Raw genomic sequence first — 24206 nt, 5'->3', positions numbered from 1 at the left:
AAAACAAGCGTGCCTCCTTCCTGGCCGTTAAAAGAACTTTACGAGAAGAAGGGATACAGTACTCATTGCTCTATCCAGCAAGACTACGAGTGATTGTGGAGGGGAAAACCACTTTCCTCCAGACTCCGGAGGAGGCATGGGAGTGGCTTGAGAGCTCGGGGTCGGGCCCGGCGCGGCCTGCGCCGGGGGGCCGCGGTGGGGGAGGGTCCCGGCGGGCCCTGAGAGGGAGAAGGCCAGGGGGCGGCCGACGGCTAGCACCCACGCAGGAACAAAGGGAGACTGGAAAGAGAGAAGCCCTAAAAGCGGCAGCCAAGATGGGAGTGGAATCGTCTCCGCCGGCGGTCTCTGAAGAGGAATCAGAAGACATAGTGGAGTCCTCGCCCGAGGGCTCTGGGGGATCGATTAGTGCACCGGAGGTAACCACACAAACGGCTGATGAACTGATCTAAACAGAACCCGCACCGGCGCTGAAAGGCGAGTCAAGATAAGAAGTACGGTGGCCCCTCCGGACCTGGCCGCCCCCCCGGATCTGTTTCTTGCCTGTCAACCCTGACCGGCGAGTATTGACTTGATGTGTTTGTGTGATCTGCAGTGTTGTAGGACTTATTGGGCAGCCTACAGTTTTGGAGGCGCCCTGGGGAAGGGGAGTTAGGTTTTTTTGTTATTAGTTATACCGGCTATATGTGCGATGTGGGCTGATCATAATGAAGGTGCAAGCTTCTGGGGGGCTTGGCCGGGGCCGGGGGCGTGTAGACTCCATGTACAACGGGTTCTAAGAATACGATGGGGGGCTACAACACTATGACCTGGAACGTTAGGGGGATGGGCACTCCGAGTAAGCGACATAGAATTCTTTCCTTTTTAAAAAGAAGAGGGGTGCATATAGCTATGCTACAGGAGACTCACCTCGCGCCCGGAGAGGGGGAGAAATTACGGAGGAGATGGAGGGGTCAGGTATTTGCCACAGAATATTCAGCTTACGCAAGAGGAACCCTAATTTGGATTAGAGCGGGAGTTCCATTTGTGCTAGATTCCTCCAACATAGACAGGGAGGGAAGATTTGTCATTCTAGAAGGGAAACTACAGGGGCTCCAGTTGACCCTGAGTTGTATATACGCCCCCAACCAGGAACAAGCATTATTCATGACGGGCCTGTCTGGGCATCTCACTCGTCAATGCACGGGGGAAGTACTAATAGGAGGAGACTTTAACGCAGTGCTTGATATCGACCTAGATAGGTCTAACCCCCCACTGCAGGGAGCAACATCAATTAAAGCAGCAAAAAAACTAGCAGAGTGGCTGGACGCCTGGGGACTGGTGGATGCTTGGCGGCTACAACACCCTGTTGCCAGGGATTATTCGTTTTACTCGGGCCTCCACCAGGTACATACTAGAATCGACAGAATAGTTTGCACAGCAGGGCTGGCCCGAAGTATGACCCACGCGGAGTACCTTGCCCGCACAATATCTGATCATAATCCTCTATTGATGACATTGAATGTATCTCGGGACAGACCTCCTATACCAGCATGGAGAATGCTTCCGTCGGCCTTGGAGGACCAAGCGTACAGGGAGGGGGTACAAAGCTACTTAGAGGAACACATAGAGGATAACCGGGGATCCACTTCCTCCAGAGGCATAGAGTGGGAGACACTCAAGGTGGGGACGCGGGGTCATTGTCTGGGACAGTCAGTGGGGATAAAACGTACACTTGAGAGAGAATTAAACGCACTGGAGAAGGTCATCCACGAGGGGGAGTTGAGACAGGGCCCCACAAGACAAGCGGATGAAGAGTACGAGAGTGCGCGTAGGGAGCACTCCCGAATAGAAGAGCGTCTTAGATGCCACAGTGTGCAAAGATACTTGGTATCCATGCAATCAGAGGAGGGGAGATCCGGTAGACTTTTGGCATGGCTAGTGCGCCCGAATAGTGATAGTGGTCCTATTGCAAGTGTATTGGACAGGGGTGGGGCACGCAGAATTAGTCCAGAATCCATTAACGACGCATTCAAAGATTATTATACGTACTTGTATAGGAAGCCCACAGACTTGGAGGTGGGGATCCTTGATGGTTTCCTAGCTCGGATGTCTCTGCCGGCTTTGAGCCCGGAGGACGGGGCCGGCCTGGGGGGTCCAGTGACTGCAGAAGAGATAAACGAAGCAATCACGCAGCTGGCTCCTGGGAAGACCCCGGGCACAGATGGTCTTCCGATGGATTTTTATAAAAAGTATAAATCCTTATTAACTCCCAGACTGAAGGAAATGTATATGGAGGCGGTAAAGAATGGGGTGCTCCCTTCCACGCTCCGTGAAGCATTGGTTGTGCCGCTCCCAAAAACAAACATTAGTGATCCATCGGTAACAGAATTTAGACCACTATCAATGCTAAATAGCGACTTTAAGATCTTGAGTAAGATCCTAGCTAATCGGTTACTGCCCCTTATGCCGACCCTGGTGCACCCTGACCAGAACGGTTTTATTCCCGGTCGCAGCACCTCCTTGAATCTTAGGCGGATTTTCTCTATAATGCATATGCCTGATGAGGCGAAGCCACCAGCCGGGACCTTGCTAGCTGTGGACTTTGAAAAGGCCTTCGACTCGATCAGATGGGATTACTTGAGGGCGACAATGTTAAAAATGGGCCTGGGTGGTGGCTGGGTTGCCTGGGTGAACCTGTTATATTCGTCCCCATTGGCAAGGGTCAAGACGGGTAGGACAGTCTCAGCTGCTTACCCAGTGTATCGGGGAACTAGACAGGGATGCCCCCTGTCTCCATTGTTGTTCACTTTGGCGATGGAACCCTTAGCGGCGTGGGTGCGAGGTGAAGGAGCGGGCAGAGGGATTCGGTGGGGACCAGGGGATCACATTATCTTGCTATATGCAGACGACATTTTGATATACCTTAGAGACGGGGCGAGTGGACTCCCCTGGGCCCTGAACGTACTTGAGGAATTTGGTTTAGTATCAGGATTAAGACTTAACCGTAATAAAACATATGTGTTCCCCCTGACGTCTGGATATGGTCGCCCCATAGCGTGCCCGGTGGACCTGAAATGGGCTCCGCGTACATTTAGATACTTGGGGATCCAGATCTACCATGGTATGGCTGACCTAAGAGAGGGTAACCTAGGTGGAGCGCTTCGTTCGCTGAGATCATCAGTAACATTCTGGCGCTCTTTAAAATTGTCAGTGATGGCTAGAGTGGCGCTATCCAAAATGATCATGCTCCCCCGACTGCTCTATTACTTTGCCAATTTACCGCTGCTAATACCCCGGGCATGGTTCCGTGATCTGAACACATTGCTTAGAGAACTAATTTGGGATAGTGGGCGAAGACGTACCACTCTCGTGACCATCTGCAGGCCTCCCCAAGCGGGAGGCCTGGGGGCACCTGACTTTGAGGCATATTACCTTGCATCCCAATTGCAGTGGATAGCCGGGTGGCTTACGGGTCGGGGCCAATTGGATTTATATACGGCCCAGGGAGTGATTGATACGGCGTGGATTGCGGCAAACATGGCAAACAGGAAGATAACTCTCCCTGGGAACAACATAATGATAAAAGTGGCAATGGGATGTTGGAAAAGATGCACGAAAAGAGTAGGAGTTGGTCACCCGTATTCTCCAGCTCTGCCGCTGGCAGTACTTGCTATAGAACCCAGGGGGAGGGGGCCGGGAAGTATGGGACTCAGTCATTGGCTAGCAGCGGGAATAGAAGTAGTGGGAGGACTTTTCAAAGAGGGAGTCCTGAGGGGATTTGTTGACTTGATGGAGGAGGGTGTTCCCGGTGGACAGTTTCTACTGTACGGGAGACTGGTACATACCCTTAGGGCTCACTGGGACACGGCAAATGCGGAACCTGACACACACGGGGTCTTGCACTCACTGATGACATTAGGTGAGGAAACACGTCTCATCACCAAGATATATCGGTCCCAGGTTGAGGCAGCTTTAGACCCCCTACGTTCACTGAGAGGAAGCTGGGAGGGCACGGTTGGTCGAGAACTCACAGACTCAGAGTGGAAAAAGATACTGGCTTACCCCCGGATGGTGTCCCGTAATACACGCTTAAGGTACCTTCAATATAATTACCTGCATAGAACATACCTCACGCCCCACAGGCTGTTCCGTATATACGGTGGATCTCCAGCGACCTGCCCGAGGTGCGGGGGGGTGGGGCGAATTTCGACCACATGGTTTGGACTTGCCCGGTGATCCAGACTGGCTGGAAGGAAATGTTGACTACCTTAACTGAATTGCTTGAGATTGAGTTAAGACCCAGCCCCGAGATGTGCTTGCTGGGCCTTGGACCAACGGCATTCCGTGGAAAAGTGAAGGGGCGCTTTTTGGACCTCACCCTGGCACTATATAAGAGACTAATCTCGAGGGGCTGGAAAGCTGCGGGTTGTCCTTTACTGACTGTCTGGGAGAATGATACATTAACGTGGGCTAGAGCTGAATTACAGGTCCTAAAAGCAGAAGAAGCCAGGAGTATCCGCCGGGTTCCCATAGCTCCGGGGTGGGAGAACTTAGTGACGAATTGGGAGAGTATAATTAGGAGATTGGTGAACCCAGCAAGAGAAACCAGCGACTCCCAACCCACGCCGAGGTCGGAGCCAGGCGATTGTAGCACATAGATAGGCGCCCAGAAAAAACCCGACCTCCACGTGGCTTTCATTAAGTGTAGAGGCCTGAAGGCAGCTGGGCCGTGGATCCCCACCTCGCCATCGAACATGATAGGCAATGTGCGTGCCCCTCCGTCTACACGGCGCGTCCCTGCGCCCTGGGTCGATATCACCCCCTGCTTAAAATTAAAATAAAAAAATAAAAAATAAAAAAAAAATGGATCTGACATAGCACCTTCAATTCAACAACTATAAAAATCATTTGCACACAGCCGCATGGTTGGCCCTGGGTGGCCTGTTCTTTTTTATTCCCGCCTCTTCCTCCTTCCTCCCACACCCAATTGGGTGGCACCTAACCCTCTATATCATTATTCCAAGTTACAAGGAAGAAGGGGTTTAAACCTGTTGCTTGACTATTGCTTATGCAGAACAAAGAGCTGTAACAAAGAAAAGTGATTGAATAAGTAAAAGAGTAACTGGTTGAATAAAGAGAAATAAAACGACTGTTAATAAAGATCGAGCAATAAGCGAAAAAGTACAAAATAGGAAGTAGATATAAAAGTGCATGTGAAATGAATAAATATGTAACGATGTAATAGCAAAATGTTAATAAAAATATATTAAAAAAAAAAAAAAAAAAAAAAAAAGAGAGTGTTCTTGCTATAACTCAAGCTCTCGTAAAAAGGAAGCAACCTATGATTTTTCCGATTCCCATCAAAAGCAATGGTCCAATGTGTTTTTTTGTGTGTGAATTTGTAAAATGAAGCCACACACCCAAAGTATAAATCATTTTTGTGGTAGCAAAGCAGGCAGTTCGCAAAATTACAGGTGTTGCAACAAAAAATGCAGGTAACAAAGTGCACGTGACCCATCATGAATCCCAAAAGAAAGGGGGATGTAATGGACACCCCCCTCCTCTGCAATTAGTGTATCAATGCTTTGTGACCTCATTTGTACTCACAAACCACTGATCTGTTACATACTTGCAAAAAAAATGGTAAGGCATTTGCAGAGTGGAAGTTGACCACGAGGAACATGTTCCACATTGTGAATGGTGGCTGCCGGCATTGGTGGGGATCTCTGCGCACCCCTTCCAGTGCCATTTACTGAATATCAACTTTTGTTTTAAAAGCAGCCTTTGTCCCTTTAGGTGGCAGAAACTGCATTCAAAATTTCATTCAAGGCCTCCATCTTTAGATTTGCAGACATTTTTAGAAAATTGCTAATGGACTTCTGACTCATAAATATTAATATGGCTTGAGACTCACTGTGACTGGATCTTTTGTGCTGTGAATACCACAGTTGCAATGTAAAATCAATGTAAGGTTGCCTTAATTTTGTAAATAAGGCCCTACAACTCTGGTACCATAGTTATTAAACATTATGTAAATGCAGAATCATTAAAATATCCACAAGTGTCAAGTAAAATAAATAACTTTTTTCATGATTTTTTTTTTCCCCTAGATCCTGATTAGGTGTCGGGTAAACCTAAGATTACGTTTATTAAGAAAAGTAATGCAATACATTAAATCACAGAAGGAAGATGGACAACACATATCAGGTAAAATACGTCTGGTGTTTGTTTTATTCACTTTTTTTGATAACATCTGATTATATTACAAACTCCATAAAGAGATAGAGTTTGAGTCCCCAGTACCAGTGATTTTGAAGTGTGATTTTTGAGCCCTGTTTTCAAAGCTGTTGTGATAGCATTTACTTCTCAACGCAAGCTCCTAGAAGGAGCACTGAGTTAGTGCTGTTGGATAACCTCTAGCAATCCTAAAACTCATCTCACACTAAGGTCCTCGTTATGAGTGGCCAAGTAAAAGGGCTTGATTTTCCCCACTCCAACTTTACTAATACCAGGGGCACAGGTAACTCTTGGGGTGGGGAAAATCCAGACCATTTCAAGGTGGACTCTGAGGGTCAACTAACAAATGAGGAATTACCAGGTAATCCCTAAATCCGAGTCCAAATCACCTGATAATTGTTCATTCTGGGCCAGACGTTCAGCTAGAGAATTTGGCTACTTTCAGCAGTTGAACTCTCCATCCAGGGGAAAGGTAAGAGATCTGCAGTGTTCTATTGGATCTCAGAATTCCGATGTGGATAGGGAAATTGAACATCCACCACCCAGCATTTGACTCCCATATGTTATATAGTGTAAAAAAAGATTTACAATCGAGCACAAACATGGATTTTGGGTGATCAAAAACTGGGTATACCATTTTAAACTGAGACTTGCTGTCAAAAGGAGAGAGAGATCAAGGTTTTTATGTAAATTCTTCCTTCAGAGAAAAAAGAAACAGTAAAAACTCTGCTGTGCTAGAGCTGATGCGAGTATATTAGTTGTTTGAAAAATTAGATCAGTGTTTCTTTCTTTTACTTTAATGTCCTTGACAGTCCATGAGAGAAACTGTTTTCTACCATCAACATAAAAAAGTCCTTATTCTTTTTTACAAGATTGGTAAGGCACTAGTGCGGTGCCACCTTAGAATGCTATGAATGTGCTGTCTATGAGACCATCACATCCTGGAAACTATAACTGGAAAACTGGAAAACACTCTGTGGCTTGAGATCCCCAACTTGGGCTACTTGGGATTAGCTTTCTCTTCAACCTGTGCTCTGATGCACAGTCCCCGAGCACAGATTCCAACAAGAGTTAGCACTTGAAGGGGAGACTCTCCTTCTTCCAGTGGTGCCTTTCCCTAGTGGAACTCTGCTCATGGATCACTACTGGAAGGCCATCCACTGGGACTGATCCATCCACTAAATCACCAGGTAATTGTTAATGGTGGAAGAGGTCCCACAAGGCACAGGGCATAGCATTCCACACAACTGAGGGCCAAATCAATATTTTGCCCTCTTGGGGGGGAGAATTGGGGCGTTTACACCCAACCTATGTACCGTTCAGGACAAAAACTCACTGTACATCAGAGATTTATTATTGAATAGTCAGTGGGGTGAGGGGGCCACACCACCCGAAACTTGGGGTATATCCAGTTTCTTAGGCCACCTGATGGCAAATTGGGGTGTTTGCTCCAAATCAGCCAGACCCAGAGGGACAGGAACCCAACTAGATAGCAGGATCAGTTTACAAAAAAAATTAATGTGGGAGTCACTGCACCACTCCCAAGGCCCAGATAGTATTTCTGCCCTACTGGAGAGGACAGATTGGAGGGATTACCTCCAATCTGACCATCTCAATAGGTGAAAAAGACCAACAAGACACCAAGCAGTTTATTTATTAACAAGGAATGAGGTGGAGGAAGCATAGCAAGGCTTTGGGCCATGGCTTTGGGGAATATACAGTCTTTAAGTTGCCCTCAGGGTAGATTGAGGGGTGTGTCTTCAATCTTTCTGCTTCACTGGGGACAGAATGGGGGTAGAAAGCCCACTAGACACTAGGTATAGGATTTTTATTTAATGTATAGGGTGTGGAGGTCTGCCATCATGATATTGGGTTGCACGACCCAGGCCCTTGTCCCTGAAGAAGTTCTTTTGACCCTCTCTGTCCCAGATTAGAGCATTTGACCCCAAGTCGTCCTTCCAAGGAGGCTGAATGTCCATTAAATACCAGGGATAGGTTTAAAAAAAAAGAAAAAGGTGGAGGGCCAGCACATCTTGTCATTGTGACGTACTTCTCTACCCCCAAGCTCAAAAAGTCTTTCTACCGCTGACTGGGTGCAGTATAGAAAATTTGCCCTCAATCTGTCTGCCTCAAGGCAACAGAAAGACCACTAGACACCAGGGACAGGTTATAAAAAACTAAAAATGGGGTGGAGGCCAACCTTTCATGACATCAGACATCATTACCCCATCCTGGGCCACATAGTCTTTGTGCCCCATACTAGGCAGGGTATAGAGTATGCCCCCAGCTTTGTTGCCCCAGCAGAAAGTGCTCTAGGCATAAGGAATAGATTACTGACTTTGGAGTACACCCCACTGCCCCGGTAGTCTACATGACCACTGCCATAGCAGATGGGGATGGGGGCTTATCTCTAGTATGACCACCTAGGGTAGCTGAAACCCTGCTGTACACCTGTGATACTTTTATGAATAACGAATACAGCGGGATATGGCAACACCTCAAATACCTGCAGCTCTGACCATCTTTCTGCTCTCCTTGGGGACAAATTACAGATTTACCCTTAATCTGCCTACTCAGTGAGCAGAAAGCCCACTAGACACCAGAGATAGATTCTTTAAAAGTGAATGGGGTTGGGGGTGGAGGACTGTCGATCAGATCACCACAAACCTTAGCTTGAGCCTGCGGAGTGATCTTGCAGAGACGGTATGAACCAACTCCACCAGCCCTTTCTTCCCACTTAAATGTTTGTACACTGAACAAGACAGAAGGTTGGGGCACAGGAGAAGAGGTTCTAGATCTTTTGTAGAGTGTCTTCTCCATCTTTTTTCATATCTTGATCTATTCCAAAAATGTGCAAGAACACATTCAACAGGTATGTGTCATACTACAGCAATTGCAGAAGCACGCTCCATATGTAAAACTAGAAAAACGTATGTTTCCAACCACAGAAGTAACATTTCTGGGCAACATCCTAAGTCCCAAGGGTATCAATGGACATGAAAAGGTTGCTGCCATACTCCAAAGGCCATCACCCATCTCAGTAATGCAGGTCTAAAGTTTTTGGGGTTTTGGCAACTTTTGCAGGTGCTTCATTGACTATTTCTCCAACACGATAACCCCCATAACTTGTTTGGCTTGCAAGGGGGTTCGGTTCTTATGGGATGCTGAAGCTGAACAGGCATTCAAGACCCTGACGAACAAATTCTCATCTGCCCTGATACTGGCACATCCCAACCTAGAACAAGCATATGTTGTAGAAGCAGACACCCCACAAAATAACCTAGGGGCGTGCTGTCATAACCAAACTCAAGGCACATTACAGTTACACCCCTTAGCATATTACTCACGGAAACTGCGTCCAATTGAATGTCATTACAGTGTAGCAGTTTGGGAATGGAGGAATGGCAGCATTATGTGGTAAATGCCAAACACCCGGTAACTCTTTATCTGGACCACAGAAACCTACAGATCCGCTAGAATGCTAACAGCACGTCAATTGAGATGGACTCTTGTTTTTTAGTGACTACGAGTTTGTCATCACATATAGCCCACGGAAAGAGTATGCTAAAGCAGGCACACTCTCTGGAATAGGTGAAGGTGAGGGAACACAAACTGAATAGGAACCCTCCCCAGTCATACCCACCCACTGTTTTCAGGGTTTAGTCCTCACCTCTGCCTTTTTATCTACCCTACTTTGTGATATAAGCAACAAAGACCCCTGAGGAGAGGACTGAGGATCAAAAAGACATTACATACCTTGATGGGCTTCTGTACAGAAACAATAAATGGTACCTGCCTTCTTTTGAACATCACCAACAGGCGTTGTTTATGTGCCACTACCATCTCATTTCTAACCATACTGAATACAATAAGACAGGAGAATACCTGCACAGACACTTTTGGTGGCCTTCCATGGCCAAAGACATACATGGGTGCATAGCTCAGTGTAGTGTCTGTGCACAGAGAAAAAACCTGTATTCGCCCACTGTTGGGTTGTTACACCCCATCCTGTGCTCCCACATCTGTGGCACACAGTGTCCATGGATTTCGTAGTTGAGTTACCCAGAACAAAGAAAGGACACGCTACCATCCTCACTGTCATAGATCACCTGACCAAAATGGCACACTTCATGCCACTAAAGAAACTCTCCTCAGCTGTAGACCTACCCCTATCTTCATGAAACACATAGTACGTTTACTTGGGTTGCCTTCCATGTTAATAACTGATCGGAGTTCTCAGTTTATATGCCATTTTTGGGGCAAATTATGCACCTCATTGAACATGGAAGTACATCTTTCTTCTGCCTATCATCCACAAACGGACGGTCAGGCAGAAAGAATGAACCACACCATGAACAATACTTGGCAATGCTTACTGCTTACCATGGAAAAATAATGGTCTGACATATTATGGGCTGTCTAATTCGCATACAACAATACAGAACACTCATCCATAGGTATGCCACCTTTCATCTGTCTTCAGGGACATCATCCACAAGTGATGCCCTGAGAAGTCTCCATCGACAGTCCTATGCCTACAGTGCAGGAGTTCTACTCATCATTGCAGGCATTGTGGCAGCGAGCAGTTTTGAACTTGCTAAGTCTAAAGACGCACACAAGGAAGCATCCGATGCACATGGTCAATCCAAACCTGTCTGCATGGGGGGATAAGGTAGGATTATCCATAAAGAACCTTAAGCTACATGGCTCGAAAAAGCTGCTACCGCAATATTTGGGTCCCTACACCAGTACCAAAATTATAAATGTGGTAGCCATGAAACTAAACTTACCCTGAGCCATGTAAGTACATCCGGTATTCCACGTCTCTCTCTTCAAAAGGGTGCATCCAGAAGTCAAGTCAGCACTGCTCCACTCCCTGAGCTGATTCATAACCATCAGAAATATGAAGTCTGGGCTATACTGGACTCAAGAAGAACCAGGGGCAAACTGTACTTTCTTACGGACACAAAGGGGTACGATCCAGGCAAATGTTTCTGGGAACCTCTTCCCCATATCCATCAAGCTCCTCAATCAGTGTGTGCTTTTCAATGCCGTCACCCATTAAAACCTCACCTGCTACTCCTGGGTTGGGTATACTGTTGTCGGGGGGAGATGGGGTTGGGGAACTGTCATGGTTCTGAGCTCATTGGTGTGAACAAAATGTAATCCATAAATGTTGTTACCTTGATGTTCCCCACTTTCCTGTTCTGTAAACATAAATGCATTTAGTTATTCTGAACCATGGCATTCTAGGTAAGAAAATATGCTAAGATTCACACATCATGGAATTCCTTGTGTCTCTAGTTTTCAGAAATGCCTGGTAATGTTAGGATTGCCCCAGTGATAACAGATCCCCAGGTCCAAACAATGTACTCTTCCCCCATTCCCATTGAAAATTATAGATTAGCTTTTTTATGCATGGTTTTGATGTTTGAAGGGTAAGAAATTGAAACTGGCACAGCAACTGTATAGGCCCGGGGAAGGGAGTAATAGCAAGGGGGTGCGGCGTAATGCCAGGACAGTGTCATGGTTCTGAGCCCATCAGTGTGAATGACGTGATTCATTATTGTCTTTACCTTGTTGTTTTGATTCCACTGCCAGACAGTTTTGTTTTGCATTCATGACTTGATCCATAGCCGAATGCTGAAAATACACGAGCAACGGCCCTTTAAAGTCAGCGTTGCAGCTCTCGTTTTCACATCCTTAAGGTTAGCAGTACTGGTTGGACTTCCGGGTTGCAAAGCATACAACCCGTTTCCAAGTACCTGACACTGCTTCGTATATTGTGCCAAATTACGTGGACGACGTTGGAGCGCTTGTCCTCTTCCTGGTTTCTGCCCCATTACTGGAACTGGCTGTGAGTTATGGATTTTTCTCTCACATACGTGTGAGTTTTTTTCACTCATACTTTTGCATGACTTTCTGATTTTAAAAAAGTGTTTGATCCACACAAGGCACATCACCCTGTTCTCTCTAAAGGGATCTCCATTGACAGTCATAAGCAGGCCCACGGGTGGGGATCCCAGAGCCAAACTATGCCTTCTTAAGTGTAGAAGGCCTGTGGAAAACACTTAAAATAAGAACTTATGCAGCCTATAAGGAAAGCTACAATGCCCAAATTCTTCAAATTATACTTTAAAAAGGTTAAAGAAACCCACAAATTTGTATATTTGAGGCCAAATACCTTCGTAGACAGCTTAAATCTCTTTCACAAACCTTTTGGTAAAAGTAGAGAGATGAAGGGTGGAAGGACAATGTAGCCCTACATACTGCCAGTATGTCAGTGTAAAAAACTACATCTGTGCCTTAAGGGCTCAGAGACCACCGGAATCCCATCATGCCCAGCAGGTGGCAGTTGCTTCAATTCTTTTTTCTTACTCCAGGTGACAGGATCTTGGATCACTGAGCTTGGCCTTTTTGGCTTTTTCTCTTCAAAAATCTCAAAGGGATTTTTCTGACAACTGCTTAATTCAATGGTTTCAAACTGTCCTTTTCATATGTGGTCTTTTTCTGGGAGGAATTTGTGGTATTTAGTCAAATAAAATGACATCTTTATTTGACTAGTGCCCTGTCTGTGGGAGAAAGAAGGCCAAGGCAGACCCTTACAATTTATGAATCATATTCCTTCCTGAGAGCCATCTTCCCGACAAATGCCAATACTGCAGAAAGTTGCCTAGGCGTACCCTGAGGGAAAGGGGGAAAATTTGCCTCCATGGTACAGAAGAGTGACGCATCAGGTGCAGTCTGAAGGTGAAACATCAGGGGAGCTAGGAGAGGGTCAGTCCCCTACCAGGGCTCTTCCACATTCCTTTGAGGACCCTAAGCAAGGAAGGTCCAGAAAGAGGAGTACAGCCCAAAAACAATGTTGTTCCAGGTCGATGACAGGATCGACTTCAAAACAAGGTACAGCACCAACTTATTCTCCATCGAGGGCTGGGTAAATGACAAAGAAGAGGTGAAGATCGACGTCGAGACAGGGTTTGTCGAAGGTGGCTACTCCGTCGAGACACAGAAGGAGTTTGATGTCGAGGAGTGTGTCGACGTCAAGATGTAGAAGAAGGTTGACATCAATGAGCATGTTGATGTTGAAAACATCTAGGCATGCAGAAGGAAGAAAATGGAGATGCATTTCATCATCTACGGACTCTCAGTACTCCAAGGCCTAGAGCTACTCCAGGAGGAGAACTTGCCATCATTAATTTCCATCTCATACATCGTCACCGGTCCCCGCGCTCTTCATCTAGACCATCCTCCAGAAGATCTCACTATCATCATGCATCTAGGTTTAGATCAAGATCACGTACAAGGTCTAGGCACCATTCCTACTACTCCACCTCCACCTTCCAGCACAGGATGATATTCTCCAACCTTGTTGGACTCAACACAACCATGGATTTCTCCAGTGAGTGTTGTCACTACCTTCCAGGAGGTCCTGGCGAGAGTGGCTGTGAAGTTAAATATCCCGAAGTCCCACACCATCTGCATCAGTCATATTTGAGACGCTTCACCACTGATCATCGTCAAGGCCTCTCCTTCATTTGGCTCCAGGTCTGTTGGAATCAGTGATGGATTTGTTCTTCACTACTGCTTCATTTAAATCTGCTCTGTCGAGGCTATGGAAGAAATACAGACCTCCAGAGCAAGATCCACTCTTTCTTTGGTCCAGCCCACCCTCGAATTCTATGGTCATGTTAGCAGCTAAGAAACATAATTCTACAACTCCTTTGTCTACTGCACCACCAGACAAGGAGCATAAGAAACTGGATTCAGTGTGTGGTATTAGGTACAGCTCGAACCACCAGGAAGGCACTGAGTGCATTGGCACTTCTGGCCAGGTACGACAAGGCCTTATGGGGACTCCTTACAGACGTTTGTGGACAACCTCCCCAGAGACAAAAGGGAGAACTTCTTTGAGGTTGTCAACAAGGGGATGATGGCCTCCAACCAGATCATCAGTGCTGCAGCAGATTCATCCTTGCTAGCGGCACATGAGTACTGCCGAGGGGTGGCACGAGGCAGACATTCATGGCCCCATCTCACGAATCATGAATGACATGAATCACAGCAAGGGATCCTTAACCTGCCATTCTCAGCATGCAGATGCTTCGGCAGTCACATGAACGACTAGAAGGCCTGGATGAAGTTTGGAAATACCCGTAAGGCAGTTGGCTTCCAAAAACTAAAAGAACAATGAAGGTCCTCGAAAGCCATACCTACTGCATTTTTTTCCCTCAGAAAGTTCAGACTGGTACCAAGATCGCATTCCCCACAGCAGAGGCCTTACCAGCAACAACAGCAGCAGCAGCCTAGAGGGAGAGCGACTCAACAGCCTGCTCAAGGGGAAAGCCACACATTTTCCCTTCCTCCTGTTTCATTACCCACTCTGGTAGGAGGAGGTATTTCAGATTTTCTGACAGAGTGGCAATCCATCACAAAAGACTATGGTCTCGGTAATAAATATTGTTCAGAATTGGTATTGCCTCAGGTTCACCAGTCCTCTGCTGATTTTAAGACAAAAAACATCCAATCATCATCTACAGATGCTGCACTCAGAAGTCAACATCCTTCTGCAGAAGTATGTGGTGGAGACTGTTCTTCCAAAAGAACGAGAAACTGGCATTTATTCCTGATACTTTCTGGTGAGAAAGAAAGGTCCTAGAAACAAGTGCAGATCCATTCTTGATTTGAAACTGGCCAACAAGTGGATTAGACGAGAAAGGTTTTGAATGCTGGCACTGCATCAGATCTATCCCCAGTTACACCAGGGAAACTAGCTCTGCTCGATAGACTTTCAAGATGCATACTTTCATACACCAATAGCCAAGAAGCATCACAAGTTCTTGAGGTCCATATGGGTCAAGATCACTACCAGTACAAAGTACTTCATTTTGCCTCAAATCATCCCCCAGAACTTTCTCGAAGTGTGTGGCAGTGATAGCTGCCCACCTTAGTAAGAATCAGTTTTTTGTCTACCCCTACCTAGACAATTGGCTCATCAAGATGTTGATTCTTCAGGAAGCCTGACTACATTACCAGTGGAAAAGCGATCTCCTCCAGTGATTAGGGCTGCATATCAATCACAGCAAGTCACCGTCTACTCCTGTTCAGATACTGCATTATTTGAGGGTCTCCATAAACACCAGTCAAGCAATAATATGTCCTTCGGATCTCTTATGAAAGCCTCTCACCCCACACTGAGGACAGAGTCATCTCTCCTCGGCTTGATGGGTTCCTGTATCTTTCTAACTCCAAATGCCCGTCTCCACATGCGTCTTCTTGAGGAATGCCTCCAGGATCAGAGGGACCAACTCAGGCAACTGGGAGGATCACACTATCCACCCATGCAACACAGTCTCTAAAATGCTGGTGTTCTCCAACGAATCTACTTCAAGGGATGCCATTTCATCAGGATTTCCTTCCCAAACCACATTGACGGATGCCTTGTTACTAGGATGGGGAGCACATATTGATCACCTCCAAATTCAGGGTACATGATTTCTGAGAGTGATCACCTACCACATCAATCTCCTTGAGTTCCGTGCAGTCCACCTGTCATTCAATGCTTTTCTCCTGTCATTAAGAACTCATTTCTTGCTTGTTCAGACAGTCAACACGACAACCATGTATTAAACAAGCAGGGGTGCATGAGGTCAGATCTTTATCCCACAAGGCCCAGACAATTTGGAAGTGGCTGATAGCCAGAGAACTGCGGATCACCGCAACTCATCTTCCAGGTGTCCAAAATGTTCAAGCAGACTCCCTAAGCAGTGTCCTGCAGGAAAACCATGAATGGGTTCTTCACGACGACATTGTACAAAACATCTTCAGGCTGTGGGGCGCTCCACACATCGACTTGCTCGCCACTGCAGAAAACAGAAATGCCCTGGTTTTGCCTCAAAGTTCTTCCTACCAGGGGCAAGGGGAATGCCCTTTGGTTCGACTGGTCTGGCAAATTTCTCCATCCCCTTCCACCAATCCCCTTGATCCTGATGGTCCTTATCAAACTGCCTTACTCAGGAGCCAGAATTATCTTGATTTCTCCAGAGTGGTCATGTAAGTGAAATTTGGAAGCCAGATGGTTCACCACAAACTATCCTCCTTGAATTTGGCAGCATGGCTTCTGAGCTAGTTCAGCATGGACAGCTAAATCTTCCACTGCATGAACATTCTTAAGGAGGCTAAATGACTATCACCTTGTCCAGCTTATTCATTCAAATGAAAGAGGTTTTGCATTTGCTGTTCTAACATGAACAACCTGCTAAAAAGATATAATTTGTCCATACTTACTTTATTTGGCAAAATCTGGCTTCCAAGTCTCTTACATAGAAGTTCCTTTGGCAGCTCTTACTGCCTACAGAAAATATCCTTCACAAACCTCTTTTTTCATAATTCCAAGGATTTTTTGGAAGGGTTGAAAAAGGTTTTCCCTCCCATTAGGCGTCCTTCTCCTCCCTGGGAGCTCAATATAGTTCTCTCATGCTGCACCCCTTATAACCCATTTACAAATTGTCCTTGCAATATCGCTCATGGAAAACTGCTTTCCTCATAGCAATCACATCAGCAGATAGGGTTAACGAAATCCAGGCATTGTGTTCCTATGAACCATACTCTATTTTTCACTCAAACAAGGTAGTGATGAGGACTCACCCAAAATTCCTTCCTAAATTCATTTTGGATTTTCACGTCAGACAGTTTCTTCACCAACTTTCTTTCAGCATCCTTCCACACCTTCTGAAAGAACTCTCCAGTCCTTAGACATTAGGCAAGTCTTAAAGTTTTATTTGGGCAAAACGCAAGACATACGTAAATCGAACCAATTGTTTCTAAGCTATGGCCCAGTTTGTACAGGCCTAGCCACTTCCAAACAATCCATCTCCCGATGGATAGTTTCTTGCATCCTATTATGCTACCAAAAAGCTAATAATAATAGCTACTGCTGCTTTGATGAGAAATGTGCCAATAGCCAAAATTTGCAAAGCGGTTACATGGAGATCTGTTCACACGTTTACCAAACATTATTGTTTGGACTTGGATGCTAGAAGAGATGCTCAAGTAGGACAGGCCTCCCTGAAAAATGTGTTTGCCTAATCTGGTTTTTTAATCGTGCTGCTGTCTTTTTTGATGCTCTTGGTGGGGATGGGTTTGCTACTCTATCCAGTGCTTATGACTATCAATGGAGATCCCCTGAGAGAGAGGGAATGGTTTCTTACCTGTAATCCCAGTTTTCTCTCTGTGAAATCTCCATTAAGGTCATAAGCAACCCTCCCGCCTCTCCAGTGGAGATGTAAGAGGTGATTATTGGACCTATCTATCTATCACTGCCATATCTTGTCAAAAAGGACTGGAGTGCCTGCTGGGAATGATGGGATACTGGTGGGTTGTGTCTGGGCTCTTAAAGGCGCAGATGCTGTTTTTTACACTCATATAATGGCAGTTTATAGGGCTACATTGCCCTTCTATTCTTAATCTCTCTACTTTTACAAAAAGGGTTTGTGAAAGGGATTTAAGCTGTCTGCGAAAGTATTTGGCTTTAAAAAAAAAATATATATATATATAAATATATATTGGTTTCTTTATCCTTTTTTAAGTATAATCTGATGGATTTGGCCATTAAAGCCTTCCTTATAGGCTGCATAATATTCTTATCTCTAGTGTTTTACAGTCCTTCTGGAAGAAAGGCGAAAATCTGTACTAGAAGACATACTATGGAAAAGTACTCCATTGTCCCCGCATGTGGGTGGGACTATTCAGTGCTTAATGAAGTTTCCCCTGAGAGAGAACTGGGATTACAGGTAAGAAAGATTCATTTTCTCACAAAGAAACTTTGAGGACACACCAGCATCCAGAAATTGGGCATTTCCAATGCTGTGCGATTGGCTTGCTCACGTGGGGTAGCGTTTTTAAAGGGAGTAGTGTGGGAATGCTATGTGCGGGCCTTTGACATTCCCCGCAAATTCAGGAGTTTCTTACAGGAATGTGGGGTCATTCTTTTATTTCCATGATAGTTCCACATCAGCAGGGCAGTTTGGGATTTCTTAGCTGTGCTTGGGTGTCAGCTGCTTTTGGCATTTCTGAAACCTAGAGACTAAGGGAGTTGTAAGATAGTGTGGCTTGTGTGTGGCCAAGCGTATATTTATTACCCAGAATTTCCTTCAAACATCTAATATATCTCTAAAAAGCTGGGTATTTTCAATTCCCTTGGTGATGACTGTGGTATTTGGGCCTGGGTTGACCAGCTACGAGGAGCCTCTACCTACTATGGACATTTCTGAAAACTAGAGACCCAGGGGAATTCAGTGTGGCATGGATTTCATGGATCACAGATAATTGTCATATCCAGAATGCCCTTCAAACATCAACATTGTGCCTAAAAAAGCATTTACTTTTCTCTCAGTTTCATGGGAATAGTTGTGGTATTTGGGCTCGGATCAGCCTGTACCCAGGAATCTTACCAACATCCTTTCACCTTAATAGCATGCATTACAGGAGTTAACATCATATGACTTTTGATACTGAATCGTCTCAGGGAGTGATATCACATGGCCTTGACCCGGATGACATCTCAATATTTCACACCACTGAAGTTCCGTAATAATTACTTAATTAATACAGCAACACAAATATATGTTTTAGATACACCTTTATTATGAGCATGATCTTTGAAAGTGGTGGGAAGTAATACAATAGTTCCCCTAAACTGGAGCAAGCGTGGCAGAACATTTCTAGTGGGAGTCGGAGTGGTCTCCCCAGAGAATTGTTTGAAAAAAGTAGTGCATTGTAATGTAGAATGTTTGCATACATCTGCCGAAAACCCTTGGCTCTAAAAGAACACTTGCTAAATATTCAAGGCCTTTTACGTTGTGCGCCAGTGAAACCTCATGCTCTCCAGGAGTTTGACACCCTTTTTTCAAAATGTGCTACGAGTGCCCCTGTATGTTAAAAATTATTTCTACTGTGGTAGGGCGAGCATTTTGATATGGGTGCCCTCCATATACCACAAGTACCACTCATGCCTAATATTACATACAGTATGCTTGTGCCAGAAATGTGCCCCTAATGCCATCAATATATAGTGGCACCCCTTATTTAAAATTTACCTCTGGTAAATCAGGGTGAGCATTTAGCCAAGATTGCCCCTCTCCTATATTCCACGATTGTTCTCCTTTATGCCAATAATCACCTTCAATATTCTAGTGCCAACATTGTGTGACTTATGTGGTGTTTTGAAGTATGCTAACACTAGCATTTTTCCATAGGTGCCCCATATGGCATGAATTATATCTCGTATTACAATACCACTATTTTACCATGGTTGTCCCTATGCCAAGAATTCCCTCTAGTGTGCCAGTTTTTGCCATGGATACTCCATGTCATATGCAAAATATTACCCCTAGCATGCCAGTGCCTGTACTGTGTCACAGTTGCCTGTCATGCTAAGAATTACCTCCATTATGTCAGCACCAGTGTATGCCTGCCATTACAAGCCAAGAATGACCTTCAGCATGCCAAAAGCGTAAGCATAACACCACATTTTTACCCACACTCATGTTTACCCACTGACATACTCACTTGCACTGAGTCTGACTCTCACTCCCTCATTCTCATGCACTTTGACCCGGCCATACTAAATGACACTCAATCTCACTGAATCTGTATACCTGTCACTGACTGTCACACACTCACTTTCACTCACTCACACAAGTGTACACACAAGCACGGACACAACATACATTTAAAAGCATTTTTCTTACTTCACCTGTCAGTAAATGTTCCAATCCAGCACTTGGTGTTTAATTTTTGTATTACAATAACAGTGAATAATATACTATTATTTACTACAAGTATAGTAAAAAATGGGCAGAAAACATGCAGGGCAGAGTCCCTAATGTCCCTCTGGGTGAGCCACCCTGTGTTTTTTGCCACCTGTGAGGCCAGGGCTCGCAAAGGCAGTCAAAAACAAAAGGAGGGCCCATGTGGTGGGAGATTTTTTAAGAAAGAGAGAAGGTGGTCCTGTGCATGATACTCCCATATAAATCACAAAACACTGAATGCACAGTTCCACAATAAGGATAGTGAAACTAATCCCAATCTGGGAGAGAAGAGTAGGTCCCTGTGAGTATCCTAAATCAGGAACAAGAGCCCTCACTCACCAAGGGGTGACATGCTTCATCATCGGGCTTTGCTCATCGTCAGGCCGGCGCTGCAATGCCTGACAGGCCCCTCAGGGGGCCTCTTTCCCGGAGATCATTTATTAAGGATATTTGCCTGTGGGTGAGTGCAGTTATGTGGGATTGGTAGAATCTGTTGCTGTTAAAAATGACTAGAGGGGAAAATAACAATAGAAAAATGTATTGAAAAAATTAGCCTCTGTAATGATTAAAACAATAGGTATGGGGAAAATCAGATTAATGTCTATTTTACCCTGTTCAAATATGGTGTCTGATGACCACAAACCCTATAATATGGGGATATGGTAAGAGCAGGATCGGAAATCCCTATACTGTCGCAAAGGCAGTGCCAGTGGCTGCTTGAGTAAGCCAGGGTTCTCAGTTGCGACCACTGGTGTCCCCTAAATAACTTCCAGGACTCCTACTGTTTGAAAGGCACTTGGATTCTGGTCTTAAAATTTTCCAGTCTGAGTATCTAAACCATGCAGGTGCCCTTAACCTCTGCACTGTATTTCTGGAATGTGCGCCCTACTTTGCTTGCTTTGTGCCCCTATCATCATAACCTATCCCTTACCTCAAGATACGTTTATCATATTTCACTTACTATCATTCTCCCTTACCTATTACCTTCTGGCTTTCTCCACTTTTCTACTTTCCTGATTGCTGCTGACCTATGATTTTCTGTTTATATGCTGATCAAAACTTTATAACTGGAGCTCCTTCCTTTCCACTTGTAAGAAGTTTCCCTGCACTGTCTGTTCGGATTGAGTTATGTTTTGTCGGAGATCTTTTCTCACTTCTGATTTGTATTTATGTATTAGGAGCCCTTCACTTCTATGGTTGTTACTCTGAGGGCCAGCGCCTAAAAGGCTGTTATGCTCTTGATGTTGTTCTTAATGCTTTGTTGGTTTGAATTCAAAGCGCTTTGGATGTCCTGGAGTAGCATCATGAGGGGCCTCGATGGCTCAGCGTAGAGTCAAATGCCTGTTTTATGCGCCTGCAGTGTGTAAAGTTAATTCATTTAACCCAACATTTCTCCCATATAAGACTTGACATTCAGGCTTCCTTTGCCACAAAGGCGTGCAGATTTTGGATTCTACTGCTGTGCGTCATTTTGGTAGCTTGATCTGCATATGACAAAATACAGAAATGTAGTAAAAACATGTTTTTCCCTTCATAGAAGAGTGTTTGAAAAAACACATTTCTACGCCTGAGAAAGAAGAGGATGCCTGCTCGCTCTCGTTTCAACTTCCTGTGAAAAAGATATTACCTTTTTCATTCCCCACTTACCAGCCGTTAAAGGGTCAAGACGAATTGGTAGGTAAAGTAGGAAGAGATTTCAGAGGAAGTATTTCTTGAATTTGCCAAGTCGAAGTCTAATTTTTAAAGAAGTATGGGTTAATGCATGACATGTTTTACTGTTACATGGTCCAGAGCACATGATCGCGGAGTGTTCTTCTTGTAAAATCACGGTTTGTGTTGATGGTTGTTATTCTTTTTTCAGAAATCTTTTTATTTAGTTTTGCAACAAAACTAAGATCAGTTCAAAACATCCAGTTATAGGTCAACACACCATTACATTTTACAATTAGCAGTATACAGGTAAGGTCAGATGCAGGAGGTGGTGCCGTTAGTCAATATAGTCTCAGTATACATCCCATAATGCATGGTACTTTCGTTGGGAGTGGGGGAGGAGGGTTATTGGTTGTGAATCAGCGTTGTGCATTGTCCTGTTTTGCCACCTCTTAGCCAATGGCAATATAGAGTTTGAGGCCCACCCAATATACCCCAGAAGCCCTCAGTACCCAGTATAGCATGTTGAGGGTTCGGGTTGAGTATTTAGCCTGCAATCTTGCTAATTTTGTTTTGTATCCTAGTCCAGTACATGGTAATGAGAGGACAGCTCCAAACCACGTGGAAGAAGCCAGTGCCTTCCATAGAGCATCTCGGGCCGTAATTGTCAGGGTTGCGACAGATGTGCCACAGTTTATTTGGGTCATAATATAATTGGTGGAAGTATTTAAATTGTATTAAGCAGAGCCTGGCTGATATAGTTGGGCACATGGCAGCCATTTTAGCTTCTTATCATTCTTCGTTTGTCAGGGGGCCAATGTCTTGGTTCCAGTGGGCATTGAGTTGTGTTTAGGGGTATGGTGCATTGAGCACCAGTGATCAGTAAATGCGGGATATCCCTTTTTCGACCAGGCCTTCCATTGTGATTTTGGGTTCAAGGGGGTAAAATTATGGCACATGTTTTTACGTCAGAGGTGTAGAGTGCCAGAGCTGTAAATAATGGAAGAGTCGAGTATTGTGTAATTGAAATTCTGGGGCAAATTCTTCTAAGGACTTTATGTGATTATTGGAACACAGGTCTCCAATTTTGGAAATGCTGATGAGGTCCCAGTACCTGAATCCCTACAGTGTGGAAGCCAGGATCGACGCCACAGGGGTGTTTCATTGGTAATGGTCTTGTGACATTTAATATATTTAAGGGCATAGGGTAGAAAGTCAAGGGGGCTTTGATGGCCTCCAGTATCCTCTTAGGTATTGATGTACCATACAAGATCTCCTCCAGTCCCCATGTCTAAACCTCAATCTCCAAATATCCAATCATTGATTACTACTAGTTGCGATGCCCAGAAGAATAATTGCATATCTGGACTCCTTAGTCCCCATGCAAAAGGAGCTTGTATACTCATTGATATTAATGAATTTCTTAATGGTACTAACTGCCTGTCCTCGGTATGTTGAAGCTTCCTCGCTTTCAATGTGTCACCACCTCCTAATAATAACGTGCACTAACGTGTCCGTACTTTATATCCCCACATAGATAATCGATATGTGTCATATTTCCATGCTTTCCCTTGCTTTTAAGGGAAAGCATTGAAATGTACCTACTTCATGGAGGCTCATACATGCAGCTGGGAGGTGCACTATAATGTGGTGCTGCAGATGTGCAAGTAAGGCACCAGACCACAGAACTTCAGGCTCTCCTGAGATCCGCCCATCTTAAGCTGGATTGGAATCTCTGAAAGGCATGTACATCTGGGACAGAGTCAAATACATCAAGTCAGTGCCACTGAAATGCATGTACGGACGCAGAGGTCAATCAAACATTGTGCTTTTGTCTCAGAAATGCCAGAAGGCCTGTGTCAGGCAGAAGAATGCCAGATACACTTGGAATGATGTTGGAGAAGCCCATTCAATTTACCAGTAACTGTGCCCAGGTCAAGCGTACATACCTTACTGGCGCATGCCTGCCCTCCCCTTCAACTCCTTTTCTATCTTGCACACAGGTGTGTGGTATATCATATTGGCCTTTGTGCTATCCATGTTCAAATTGTTGAGAGCTGACAGTGATCATTCCACTATCAATCCCTAGCCTATGAGTTTCTTCTACCGATAAATGACCTCATCATCCTCTTCTCTGTGGGGTTTTTAGATATAGCCGAAAGGAAAGGTTTAATTAATACTCTACTAACAGACTTCCTTTAGTATCACTTGTACGAAGAGCAATATTTCAATATTTCACCTGGTATTTTTTCGCTACATCTTGATTTGAAATTAGAGAGATGCTACTGTTGATTTTCATATCAAGTGCACTATTTTGTTCAGCATAATCACACTTTGTCACAAAATAGCATAGCAAAGGGGCCATGGCCTTATGTAAGTTAGGAGAAGGATACAGTTGGGCTGTGATGTGTCCATGACACCTCTGGCTCCAGTGTCACTTCACTTCCCTCATTAATCACAGATAGATCCCTGTTGTCTAGGTAAACGTGTGAGCTGGATTGACCCATTCACCCTGGATCTGATCCAGTG

The 24206-nt window shown here is 44.9% G+C and overlaps 1 protein-coding gene across 2 annotated transcripts in view; it reads left to right on the top strand.

Moving 5' to 3' along the window:
- The window catches only part of CFAP221 (cilia and flagella associated protein 221), an 827291-nt gene that overhangs the window by 387146 nt on the left and 415939 nt on the right, over nucleotides 1-24206 (top strand). For both annotated transcript variants that reach the window (XM_069224324.1, XM_069224325.1), the window contains exons 15-16: nucleotides 6090-6186; nucleotides 21565-21701. In XM_069224324.1, the coding sequence (XP_069080425.1) occupies nucleotides 6090-6186; nucleotides 21565-21701 (234 nt within the window). The remainder of the gene's footprint in view (nucleotides 1-6089; nucleotides 6187-21564; nucleotides 21702-24206) is intronic.

Source organism: Pleurodeles waltl, chromosome 3_1 (genome assembly GCF_031143425.1).
Source record: "Pleurodeles waltl isolate 20211129_DDA chromosome 3_1, aPleWal1.hap1.20221129, whole genome shotgun sequence".
NCBI classification, from domain to species: domain Eukaryota; kingdom Metazoa; phylum Chordata; class Amphibia; order Caudata; family Salamandridae; genus Pleurodeles; species Pleurodeles waltl.
Note: the sequence above shows the minus strand (reverse complement) of the source record. Positions and strands in the feature narration are given on the sequence as shown.